The sequence below is a fragment of the Pelobates fuscus genome, chromosome 13, assembly GCF_036172605.1.
Source record: "Pelobates fuscus isolate aPelFus1 chromosome 13, aPelFus1.pri, whole genome shotgun sequence".
In the NCBI taxonomy this organism is placed as follows: domain Eukaryota; kingdom Metazoa; phylum Chordata; class Amphibia; order Anura; family Pelobatidae; genus Pelobates; species Pelobates fuscus.
Genome location: NC_086329.1, coordinates 78,076,472 through 78,090,298, shown reverse-complemented (window position 1 = coordinate 78,090,298; position 13,827 = coordinate 78,076,472). Strand labels below are relative to the sequence as shown.

The 13,827-nt window shown below is 41.9% G+C and overlaps 1 protein-coding gene across 1 annotated transcript in view; it reads right to left on the bottom strand.

Moving 5' to 3' along the window:
* Window positions 1-1,528: 1,528 nt before the first annotated feature.
* Window positions 1,529-13,827, bottom strand: part of BTBD7 (BTB domain containing 7) — a 50,550-nt gene continuing 38,251 nt past the window's right edge. Inside the window, exons 9-11 of the mRNA XM_063439048.1 lie at window positions 8,221-8,399; window positions 7,525-7,953; window positions 1,529-3,055 (exon numbers count right to left, since the gene is read on the bottom strand). Of these exons, the coding sequence (XP_063295118.1) occupies window positions 2,240-3,055; window positions 7,525-7,953; window positions 8,221-8,399 (1,424 nt within the window). The 3' untranslated portion in view covers window positions 1,529-2,239. The remainder of the gene's footprint in view (window positions 3,056-7,524; window positions 7,954-8,220; window positions 8,400-13,827) is intronic.

Genomic DNA, 13,827 nt, shown 5'->3' with positions numbered 1-13,827 from the left:
ATGTGAGGAAGGCTGAACTTGATGGATGCAAATCTCTTTTCAGCTCTGCAACTATGTAAGAGCAACTGATCAATCCAGTAATCACACAGAACTGTCAAGAATATGTAAGGGATAATATAAATATGTTAGGGATATTATATAGATTTATGCATATATTATTACCATATTGGCACAGGAAACCATAATTTATTTCACCATTTTTTATAGCAGTCTTGTGTAAAAAAAAAAAAAAATGATATGGTTATATTTTGGGAATTAAAGGAACACTTAAAGGTGGATCTTTGGAGTCAAAAAGATACTCTACACAAAATGTTCCTTGGCTTCTATTAACTTATGTAAAGAGCTTTAAGTTTTTCATGTACTAAGTCTCATAATAAACACTATTAAAATATTTTTTGCTTTATTATTTTCAGATTAATTCTTCGCCCCTTACAGCTGCACGGTCATCACTTGGGGACTTCGCAGGATTTGCAAAGACCCCCAATGGTGACATCATTGCTGGAGGTCTGATGAACGGCAACGTTGAGTTCTACTTAACCTTCACGGGCACTGCCATCTTCTCCCAGTGGGTCTTCTTCAGGAGTAGACGTCACTGCGTAACTCACATGCGTGAGAGAACAGCATGGATGATCCTCTATAGATAAAGCAAATTCCATGCAGCCATCACTGGACGGTGATAGCTAAGCCCAGTGTCCAGTATTATTTTATTATTTGTATAGCGCCAGCAAATTCCGTAGCGCTGTACAATGGGTAGTGTCAGGTTTATGAAAAATACGGAGACAAAGTAGCCACTACTTTGTCTCTGTATCTCTCTTCACTGGGTTGGAATTTTACTGTGAAATTCCAAAACAGTCCAAATGAGTACTTCATGAAAATTCTATCCTTATGAAATAGTCATTTTCGAGGTGAAGAAGGGGAGTTGGGGCAGGGAGTTTGACAGTGCCACTTCAAATGAATATGGTGTCCTCTAAAATATGGTTTGCTCTGAAATCACATTTTTTTTATTATAAATAAAAAATAAAAAAAAACTTGCTATAGAGGAAAAACATTTGACAAATTTGCACACTTGAATCACTAGCACCAACAATATTCAGATGTTTTTTTGTTGATCACAACTTGGTAATAGGTGCAATTCATAATCTACCAATATAATGCAGTGGCCCATAAAATGCTGTTACCATGGTGATGTAAACATCTCTGAAGGCCACTACAGGAAAATAGTATGATTAAGTATCCCTTCTCTTTCTCAATTGCTCCATCATAGTAAGAAACAATTTAACCTGTTTCACCTACCACAATATAAATCTGACCACTTGAGAGGAACCAGAGATCATGTGCCAGAGATACAAGCAAATCACATCATACCACTGGTGCTACACATGGGAACCAAAATCCACTCTGTGTATTATAGGAGAGAGGAAATATTTTGCATGCAGCACAGGTAATGAGACCTGCAAACAAAATCCTACCTAACACCCAGAGCAGTGGTAGCTAACCGTTGGTACTACAGCTGGTGAGTATTTCATTTTCCATGCTGCTTATGGATTACTTTACCAAATGACTGGAACAGTATCTTAGGAAATTTAGTCCACAACAAGTGTTGTGTCAAAGGTTTGCAATCAATATTACAGAGCTACAGGTGGTTTTCAAGAAAAGGAAAAAGATATAGAAAACTTGCATGGACACAAAGTTACCAGAATAACGTAAACTGCATGTGCCAGGGACTTGAGCAATGGTGCTGCACACCCTCTCAGCACTGAAAGCATTATGTAACGACAGTAACTCGCCTATGTGCTAGTCTTTGGATTTGTCGAATAAAAAATAGACACTTTGTATCTTGATAGAAAATACAGTTTTCATTACGTTTACCCTCCCACGTAATATTGGACCAGAGAAAGAAAATGTTCTAAATGAATCATTATAAAAGGTGCAAAACATAAGAAAGAGGGAAGAAGGGAAAATGTGCAGGTGCAAAACAAAACTGCAAATAAGACGAAAGTGCCAGCCAAATTTCCCCTTCTTCTAAGAAGAGAACAACATTATTAATAATAATAATAAAAAAAAAAAAAAAAAAAGGAGCATTCAAAGCATGCAGCCAATAAAAAGCACTTATGAAATGGTAACACAATTTAGAGAAAGGTGATCCTTTGCAAAGCATTGCTTGACATCGGCTCAGGCCGACTTTGAAGAAATGTATCCCACAAATTATAGGCACAGAGATAACGTCAAGAGGTTATTTTCAAAGAGCTGATTTTTTGTATAGAAAATCGGGTTTGTTTGGAGACCTCCTTTCTCGGCCTACTGCCTCCTCCCTTTCAAGGTCCATGTTTCTTTGTGTGCTGTGATCCAACAAATCACTATCCACAATTCTTCGAAATACTCGCTCGTCCTGTAAGTCCGAGCTGTAGCCGGAATGAGAAGGTCTGCTAGAGGTGAGGCCATAGGTCAAGTCAGTTTCTATTTTCGATCTTCCCCGACTATGATGGGAGCCATGGTTAGCATTCTCCTGGGCAGCAAGCGCCAAGTCCAATCGTTGAGGTGGCTGTTCTAAGACATCGAGGTGCAATGGTTCAGGCTTTTGTCTGTGTGGATGACCATCTTGGGAATACATATATTCTCTCCTGGTTTCTTCTGGTTTTTTAGGAGACATCTGGTTGGACAGGTAAGCAGATTTTAATCCATTTGGTGGTGGCTTACTGTGACTGTACAAATCTGGACCAAAATATAAACCCTGCGAGGGTAATGGTGAATGTCTGCTTGGGACTGGGGTAGAGGGTCTACAAGCGGAGTTGGAAAAGTCATAGAAGTCTGGATACTCTGGCTGGTTCTCTCTGGCTTCTACTTTCTGCTCTATGATTTGTTTCTTCCTGGAGCTGTGCATATGTCTGCTTGGGATGCAGGAAAGGTGCTGGGGTGGACCTGGCATCATATCAGAAACTTGCTGGGCAAGCTGTGTATCAATTGTTAATTCAGGCAGCCGTCTGTCTTTTAGCGACATTGTAGACACCCCCATTGCAATATCTGGCATAAACTCATTCAGAACAGGTTCACCACACTAATAATGGAGAAAAAGAAGAATCAAGATTAGTAACACATAAATAAAAAAAATACAATCTTAACTACAATCTTTACAAAATCATGTTACCGAATAACTTTACTTTAGCTTTAACTTTAAATGTCAAGAAAGTTTAAGTAATTGTGCAAGTTCACAACAAATCACTTGTGATACAGCTCTTTTATCTTGAACCTCAACAGAACAACAGACAATGGAAATAAATCATACTATTCCTTACTGGTGATATATTTATCTCCAATAAAAATAAGAAAGATGATCCCAGGTAATGGAATACAGTCCCCATATTTAAAGGAACAATATATTCCCCGAATACATTATTTTATTTTTGACCAAATAGATAGAGAGATCTTTTAAATTCCAGCCTCCCCACCCCCTTTACTAATCGAGCACCAAGTCAGCCTCAGCTCTGCATCCACCTCCCCTGATATGGTCAGGGTTGATGACCATTGTGTCCAATCAGCATTTAAAATGTAATGCATAAGCACAGCAGTCGCCTTAATTCGCCAATTTAAAATGTTCATTGAGAAGCACAGAATCCAATGCTTCTCAGAGAAGCATTAAACATTTGATGACAATGCAATGCATTGAAAGTCAAGAAAAGAGTTTGACTAGGGTGTGGACATGGAAGAACCATCTAGTGCAAGGACAGACCATCTTCAGCACTCCAGATGTTGTAGAATACATATTCCTCTTACAGCCATTATACTGGCAAAGCATCAAGGGACATGTGGTCCACAACATCTGGAGTGCGGAAGGTTGCCTACTTCTGATCTAGTGTGTCAGGGTTACAGCCACTGGAAGCGTGTTTAGCCCCACAATGTAAACATTGCATTATGTCCAAAAAGGCAATATTTTACATTGTGGGAGTGAAACAGCATGGATACTGTAAAGAGACCACCTCATTGAGAAGAAGTGGTCTGGATGCATATAGTGTTCCTTTAATGGTTTTTATCCATTAAAAAGCATAATGATAATATCAATGTGAATTGCAGGGTAATTTGCTGACATTTTGAGTAGGAAAAAAACCAGTAGGAAAAAGAAAAGGCCAGTTCAATATGATGAAACTCAAATATTCAGGGGGCGGAGTCTGACAGCCGAGACAAGCAGTCGCACGGGCTGAGAGCTCCGGCAGAAAACCGAGAAAAACAGGAAAAAACCCGGGATAAGCACCCTAAAACAACCTAGAAAGACACACCGCAGTACCCCTGAGCAACATGGGACGGAAAACAAAAAAAAAAAAAAAAAAGAGACCACCACAATTACACAGCTCCAACCCAGAGACAGCTCCGGTGACAATTGCGGCCCTCACGTGGCTGCTAGCGGACCACCACACAGATTTGCACAATGACATCGCTGCACTCAGGGGAGACCTAAAAGGGATGACAACCCGATTAAACGCATCGGAACACACAGCCACAGACACCACCCAAGATATTGGGGAAATCAAGCAAACCATACTCAACATTCAACGCCAACAAATGCTCCATGAACACCGCAAGGCGGATCAAGATGATGCAGGTCGGAGGGACAACAAAAAAAATAGAGGGTTCACTGAAAAAATCCTCAAAACTGTACTATATATCTACATGCCACAATATGTTGTAACGTGCTTGTTACTATTTTGCTTGCGACTGCTATTGGGGCTGAGCAGGCCTACTGTTATCATTATTACTATACAAAACAGAAAATGCAAAAATAAAGAATTTCAAAAAGAAACTCAAATATTCAATATCCTAAAAGAAAATGTAGTAATATATTGGAATTGAATCAGCTATGTCACTTAAGTGGCTTCTGGTTAAAACAAGTAAAGAATCTTTAAAGCTTTACCTCTGCTCTCCACATAACCCCCCTTTCCAAGGTTTAAAAAGGATTAAAACCCGCCGGGGGGAGACTCTCACTGGGACACCAACCTCGGCCCACAAAGAAAAGCAGGACACCCCAGGTGATGGTAAATCTCGGGGACTATGTTTGGCGCCCAGAGGGGATCGGATGAGCTCAGGCATGAGACCGGAGACCTGACAGGCACATGCCGCTACGACTGGACTTCCTCACCGTGCCTCTTAATATACAAACTGCTCACTGCATGCTAACTGAACGTATAGTATCATTACTTAATCTGTCAGTACTGCACCTCTTGCTAAATCACTGCCGTTGCTTCATACATGTGTTAGCCTCAACCGCTCACACATTTTGTGTCTAGCTAGTCTTCACTAACTGGGCAACCCAGGCCTGTTTAAATCTAAAAGTGTTGGCTTATTTTTAGTTTAAAAACGTGCTATCAGTGCATTAAGCGCTCACCTATAATCTTATAGGCTGGTCTCCAGGATACCTGCAATACACTACTGCTAGCACGTACCCAGGCTGTTCAATACAAGACACAATCTTATAATACCCTACAGCTAACGTGTACCCAGCCTGTTACACACTAGACACAAGCATGTCATACACTATTGCTAACATGTACCCAGCCTGTTTACCACAAGACACAAGCTTGTCATACACTACTGCTGGCAAGTCCCCAGCCTGTCTACCACAAGACACAATCTTGTAATGCACTAATGCCAACATATACTCAGCCTGTTTAACACAGACACTAACTTAAGACACTAGCCTGTACTTCATTACGGTTTCTCATTTAGACTAGAATACTTAATGAACGCATCAGTTATATTAAGCTTGTTAAAAAAAAAAAAATGTGCAATTAGTCATGCCACAGTCTAACCTGTCTACTTCTATGTACGCTGTTGTGGCGTTTGACTATGTTATGTACTCACCTGCACAATAAAAATAAAGAATTATTTAAAAAAAAAAAAAAAAAAGGATTAAAATAAGCAATAGTACTATTTTTATGCACTGCAAAAATAAAAATATGCAATAGTGAGTTACATATTGGCATATTGTATTGTCTTTCTTTTTTTCAATGCAATGTACAGACGGTGTTCGAATTTAATATCTACTTTATGGTAGGGGACATATGTAAAAATTTGTTTAACCCCATAAGGACCAAACTTCTGGAATAAAAGGGAATCATGACATGTCACACATATCATGGGTCCTTAAGGGGTTAATGTGATGTCTCTTTACTGAAATTTATTACATAGTTATTCCTATAGCCATCTAAAGAAGTAAACTAACTTATTTGGTCTATTTACCAAATGTTTAAGTTTTGAATTTGTCTATTAATATTTGATGTTTGTTTCTAATGTACTTGTAAAAAAAAAAAAGTCAGACTGTTGCAAAACAATGTACCCAATTCCAAAACACTGGGCCAAGGTACCCCTGGCACCAGAACCACTACAGCGGGCTTTAAGTGAGATTCATGACTGACATATGTGCCAAAAGTCACACATTTTGGGGTACAATTCCAGCAAGCATACGTCCCAGAGACCCATCAGGTATTTTAAAATCTGCCCCCCAGATTTAAAGATACAGGAGGGAACCGGCAACTAGCAGCGCTTCAAGTGTGGTCTGCTAAGAAGGGCAGGCTGTCCGTGATCCTGACTACCCTCTTTATAGGCAGGCTTGCGCATGGGACACTCTTGGACTTTCCAGCACGATAATGATCCTAAGCACAAGGCCAAGTTGACACTCCAGTGGTTAAAGCATAAAAAGGTGAAGGTTCAGGAGTGGCCATCACAGTCTCCTGACCTTAATATCATCGAGCTACTCAGGGGAGATCGCAAACGTGCAGTTCATGCAAGACAAAAGACTTTGCATGACCTGGAGGCATTTTGCCAAGACGAATGGGCAGCTTTACCACCTGAAAGAATTAAGGGCCTCATAGACAACTATTACAAACGACTGCATGTTGTCATTGATGCTAAAGGGGGCAATAAACAGTATTAAGAAGTAAGGGTATCCAGACTTATGAAATGGGGTCATTTTATTGTTTTCTTTGTTGCCATGATTTGTTTTAGGATTGTACCATTCTATTATAATCTACAGTTCAAAACGAATCCCATAAGAAATAAAAAAAAAAAAGAAATGTGTTTTGCCTACTTACTCGTGATTTTATTAAAAACGGTACATATATTACCAATTTTCCAAGGGTATGCAAACCTTTGAGCACAACTGTATTTTTAACAGCCAAATAGGAAGGGTGTACCCTATAAAGTACTAAGGGACAGTGGTCCACTCAAGTCCGTTAACTGGGGCGAAACTGAAGATAACTTTAAAAGTGCTAAACTGATTTATTACAAGACTTGAATGGCACAAATCTTTCTGAAACGGTATTCATTAAAGTAACATGTTAAAGGGCTGCAGTTTAAAAAGGCTATAACACGGCAATGACTGTACTTTATACAAACCGCGTAATCAATTCACACTTCTATAATTGATCAAATTCCCCCCCCCTTTTTTTTTTTTACAAAGTTTTTTTAAAAAGTAAAAAAATTTAATACAACGCAAAATAAGCAGATAGCCGTGTGCCATGTACAATTCACACTTACCGCTTGCTGTTCAGCAGCCATTGCTGCTGCAGCTGCTGCCGCTACCGTTTGCCTTCCGAGCCCAGTATTAGTGCAATCAGGAGGTGCGGCTTTTACACCCGGTAAGTAGCCAGGGGGTGTAGCTTTAGGGATAGTCCTGGAGTGGAAAAGTGAATGGTTGCAAGGGTAAGAGAAGGAACGGGATGGATGTTGGTTTGGAACTCTGTGTTTCCAACCAACTTTAAACTGATTGTGTATAGGAGTAGCAGGAGGGTGGTAAGGAGGAGGAGGTGGGGGCAAGGGCGGATGAAAGGCCACGTAAGAGTCTATATCCGTAAACATGGTTTCAGGAGCAGGCGTGCTGTTTATCCTACATCTGCCAGACTGTCGGACTGTCAGAAGTGGACTTTCATCTCCAAACCTTTCATCTGGAAAGAACTTGTGAGGATTCTATAAAACAAATAAAAAAATATATAAATAAAAATAGAATAAAAATAAATTAATTAATAGTAATGCATTTAGATTTTGCACACTATAAAACCAGAACAAATTTCATAAAATGAATGACCGGTTACAGAAAAGTAGCTTATGTTGCAGAACTATAACTACTATGATGCTTAAGACAAGGAAAATGTCAAAAGTCAAATTGCGGTTCTACCATAGATAGGAATGTACATCTTAACCACTACTGAAGTAAAAGAGAAAACCTCCTCATACCTGCAACAGCTCTGCTGCGGAGTCAGAAAGACTAAACTCTCTCAAAACCCGTATCTGAATCTCGTAACTAACTGTAGCGCCTTCTCCACAGTTCAAGGCGTATGCTCGCTGAACCTGCTCCGTGTGACGGAGTTCTTGGAGACGCCGGATCATTTCTTTCACTATGTGAAGTGGAGGAACTAGGGAGGCAAAATAACAGAAATGAAGATGTGGCAATTCATGTAAATATAAAAACCCATTACATTTCGTTCACCAACATATGCATGCATAGGGTGAGGTAGAGGCAAACAATATGCCTACTCAATCGCAGTGTGACAAAAAAAAAAAAAAAAGGGTTAACCTTGTACTGCAGAAGCTCCACACCGTAGTCCCAGCAGTGTAATTTGGAAAACAGTGAAGAAAAAGAGTCCTGCACATGTGTCCTTTCTCAATGCCTATGTCCTACAGTGTACACAAGATACAGACAATATATACACAAAGTGCGGCCCCCAAGTTATCAGATACACAAAAAGGATCAGATGTGTGGTAACTTTCCACAGCCCCAGCAAGTTCAACATCTCCAGTGACTTCCTGGATCGGCAGGCACGTGCGTGAGGACGTCAGACGCCATGTGCAGTGCGCATGATGTCATGTTCCGTTGCTAGGCGACAGGGTAAACAATTATACAATTGTCTGCAATATGTGGCAAAACAGCATTTTTGAGCATCAAAGCATTTCAAGGGATATTATAGTACATCGGAACGATACAGCAAACTATCAGCAATGCTTATGCACATACAGGTTCACTAGACTATAAAGCATAGTTATAAGAATTAACTGAAAGCTGTATTGAAATATACAGAACACACAGACCTATATAAAGACATACAGCATATATGTAAAACGCTGTTTAACGTGGGGTATTTGTTTTATGGTTCTTCCCGCATTTTATCATATGTATCACTTGTTGGGTCATCTGTCTGGTTATTTCTGTGATCCCTGGTTATGCACATAAATATGTTGTATGTCTTTATACAGGTCTGTATATTTCAATTCTTATAACTATGCTTTATATTCTAGTGAACCTGTATGTGCATAAGCATTGCTGCTATCTAGCGGTATTGTTTTGATGTACTATAATATCCCTTGAAATGCTTTGATGCTCAAAAATGCAGTTTTGCCACTTCTTGCAGAAGAATGTATAATTGTTTACCCGTCACCTAGCAACGGATCGTGATGACTTCATGCAAGACGCACATTTATGTCTGGCGTCATCACGCACGTTGCCTGCCGATCCAGGAAGTCACTGGAGATGTTGAACTTGCCGGGGCTATAGAAAGTTACCACACATCTGATCCTTTTTGGGTAACTAATTACTTGGGGCGGCACTCTGGGTCATGTAAGCACTTTGTGTATATGTTGGTATCTTGTAGGACATTAGCACTGAGAAAGGGCTCTTGCCCGAAACGTTTGTAGTTTGTCCTCCAATAAACTGTGGTAGCTCCTGGGTGTGCACACTTATAATAGATGCGCAGGACTCTTTCCATTGTTTTTTACTCATTTATCCAGCCTTTCTCCACAAACCCCTCCTAAATGCCCTAAATAAAAGCACTCATCCAAAACATTTAAGTCTTACATTAAATCTTACCTTCTCTTCCTTTCCATCCTACTGCTCCTAGCAGCTGGTGAAGTCTCTCCAAACCCTGGTCCGTCCTCTACTAAGCCACCTGGTGCTAACACCAGAATCCACAACAATCTCATATCCATTCCATGTAACTCACTATAATTCCTCCTTTAAAGCTGCCCTCTGGAATGCATGCTCTGTGTGCAGCACTGTTAAATCAAATTCCATCCATGACCTACTTATCTCGCCCCCCCTAAACCTACTTGCACTAATAGAAACATGACTCTCTACCTCTGATACTGCTAACCCTGCCTCACTATCCTTTGGTGGTTTCACTTTACCCACAACCCAAGACAAGCTGAGAGTAAAGGTGGCGGTGTAGAATTTCTGCTTTCACATCACTGCTCCCCCCCCCCCCCTTTCTTTTTAACCATTCTCTGCTAACATTGCCGTTATTTATCGTCCCCCTGGATCCCCTCTCCTCTTCCTTGACCACTTTGCTGCCTGGCTACCCTACTTCCTCTCTAATATTCTATCCCTAATTCTCTGGGGACTTCAATATTCCCATTAACCCACTAGTGACCTCAGCAGCCTCTGAACTACTTTCAATTACTTCCTCCATCGAGCGATCACAGTGGGCTAATTCTCCCACCCAGGCAGCTGGCAATACCCTCAACCTAATTTTCTCTTATGCATGTACAGTATCCAATATCTATATATATCATATCTAATATATCACACTGCATTTCCTCTCTCTGATCACCACCTCACCCAACAACCTCAGTCTCACCCCCTTCAACTCAGGAGGAACCTTAATTCTATTGACCTCCAGCTGTATCGTTTCCAGCTGTATCGTCATTTGATATTGGTTCACAACTGCTATCCATCCCTTCCCTCTCCTGTCCCTCACTGGCCATCTCCACATATAACACTACCCTCATCTCGGCCTTAAACGCTGCAGCCATGCTCCAAACATGCACCTCGAGGAGGATACGCCCCCAACCATGGCATACTAAATAAACACGCTACCTGCAAAGTTGCTCCCATTGTGCTGAACGCTCCTGGAGGAAGTCTCACACCCAGGCAGACTTTCTCCATTATAGATTCATATTGTGTTCATACAGTGCAGCCCTTGCCCTCGCCAAACAGTCATACCTTTCCTCTCTCATTAGTTCATGCTCCCGCAATCCCAGGTGTCTCAGACACCTTTAATTCTCTTCTTCGCCATGCTGTGGCCACCCCCCAAACTAACCTTATAGCCTATAGCTTTGCATGCTACTTTACCGACAAGACTGAACAGCTAAGGAAAGAATTCTCCCCACCTTGCCGTTCTCTTTCTCAACCACACGTAGATCATGCCATTCCTACCCTTCAGACTTTCTCCCTGGCTATGCTTCTCCTTTCCTCTCGCCCCACCACTTGCCCGCTCGATCCTGTCCCATCTCACCTTATCAGATCTCTCTCCCCTTGTCTTGTGCCTTCCTTAACACACATCTTCAACTGCTCTCTCTCTTCTGACGTTGTCCCTGCTGACCTTAAACATGCCACTGTAGTACCTATCCTGAAGAAAACATCTCTTGACCCATCCTCCCCTCTAACCCTCATCCCATATTCCTGCTCCCTTTTTCCTCAAAGCTTCTGGAAAGACTTGTCTTTGCCCATGTGTCTCACCTCAAGTCCAACTCTATCCTTACCCTCTCCACTCTGGCTTCCGCCCTCTCCACTCTACTGAGACTGCTCTTATCAAAGTTACTAATGACCTAATCACAGCTAAATACAAAGGCCACTACTACATACTAATTCTTTTTGACCTCTCTGCTGCCTTTGACACAGTTGATCATGCTCTCCTTCTTCCAACTCTTCAATCACTCGGTCTCTGTGACTGTCCTCTCATCTCTCCGAAGTCTCATTCGGCATCTCATTTTCTAATGACACCTCCTCCCCTTGTCCTTTCTCGGTGGGAGTCCCCAAAGGCTCTGTCCTTGGTCTCCTATTTTCTCTTTATACTGCCTCTCTTGGCAAAAGTATTACCTCTTTTGGATTCCACTACCACCTGTATGCTGATAACACCCAGATAGATCTCTCCTCACCGGACCTCTCCCCTGCCGTCCTTCAACGTGTGACTGCTTGCCTATCTTCCATCACTGACTAGGTGTCCTCCCACTTTCTGTTACAACGCAATCGCACTAAAACTGAGCTCCTTGTCTATCCTCCCCCTAATACTGATCCTCCTCTTTCGCACTCCTTTCAAGTTAGTGGTATCCACTTAAGTCCATCTTTGCAAGCGTGCTGTCTTGGCGTCATACTTGACTCTGGCCTCACCTTTGAGATTCACATTCAGTATGTTGCCAAATCCTGTAGATTTCATCTTAAGAACATAGTCCACATCCGGCCCTTTCTTACACAAGATGCTACCAAGGAGCCTGTTCAAGCTCTAGTAATTTCCTGCATGGATTATTGTAACCCTCTCCTAATTGGTCTTCACAAAACCCGTATTGCCCTACTACAGTCTGTAATGAATGCTGCAGCCAGACTGATTTTTCTCTCTAGTCTGTCCTCTCGCCCCTCACCCCTCACCCCTCACCCCTCTGTCAGTCCTTACATTGGCTTCCTTTATGCTATAGGAGTCAATTCAAAGTGCTAACCCATACCTATAAAGTACTGAACAATTCTAGCCGCTCTTATCACAGATCGATAGGTATGCCCCTTCTCGGTCTCTCCGCTCTGCCCGTGACCATCTCGTCTGCTGCTTGCACCATTACGGTCAACTCTCGTTGGCAGGACTTCACGCGGGCGGCTCCCTTCTATGGAATAACCTGCCTACCGCCATCAGACTCTCCCCTAGTCTTCAATCATTTAAGAAGTGCCTTAAGACCCATCTCTTTAGGAAAGCTTATGGCCTCCCAGACTAACCTCTACCTCACATACCTGTCTCTTGCTCTCTCCTAAAGGGCAGCACTCTACTCTCTCCTCCAGCTCTGCTTCACTCCCCCCTTATTTGATTGGTATTTCCTGTCCTAATGTGTTTTATACCCCACTTCCTATAGACTGTAAGCTCATTTGAGCAGGGCCCTCTTCAACCTATCGTTCCTGTAAGTTTTCTGGTAATGGTCCTCTTTATAGTTAAATCCCCACTCTTATAATATTGTAAAGTGCTACGGAATCTTTTGGTGCTATATAAATGGCAATAATAATAATAATAGTTCACCAATATATACAAGTGCTGCTTTGGCATAATGAGTGGAGCTACTACCGGCATTCACAAATCTAGACGTGGACTTTAAATCTCTCAAACATGAATGTGAAAAGTTATTTAATACCCTACCACCAGGCATAGGCAACCTTCGGCACTCCAGATGTTTTGGACTACACCTCCTATGATGCTTTACCAGCATTATCGTTGTAAGAGCATTATGGGGAATGTAGTCCACAACATCTGGAGTGTGAAGGTTGCCTATCCCTGCCCTACACCAAGCATGTAAAATTTGCGGCCCACAATGGGCATTTTTGAGGCCCGGGAGCCGCGAGTACATGCTCAGTGTTATAGCAGAGTAGGCATCTGCTTTCCTCATAGTGCAGGTGCCTACTCTGCTAAAACGTACCCGGCTCAGTGTTCCTGCTCCTCACTGCTCCCCTCCCTCGCGCTGTCTGTAGTGAAGTCGGGTGCCGAAATATGACGTCATATTCCGGCACCCGGCATCACTACAGACAGCGCGAGGGAGCAGTGAGGAGCAGATAGAAAATCCCCACATCTGCTCCAAAAGGTAGGGAGCAATAAAGAATATTACAGAGTGCTTATTGCTTAACCTTCATAGGAGGGAATGAGAATAAAGCACATCACACAATCGCATGTAAACAAAAGTTTCCAAACATCTCACTCAACATTCTGAAAGCACGCCAGGTGCATGGCAACAAGGCAAAAACCTGAAAACCAGGATGCAACTTTGCATCCCTTGACTGCCAAGCCCTGCTCCAAAAACACTGTGCAGTTTAATACACTGGTT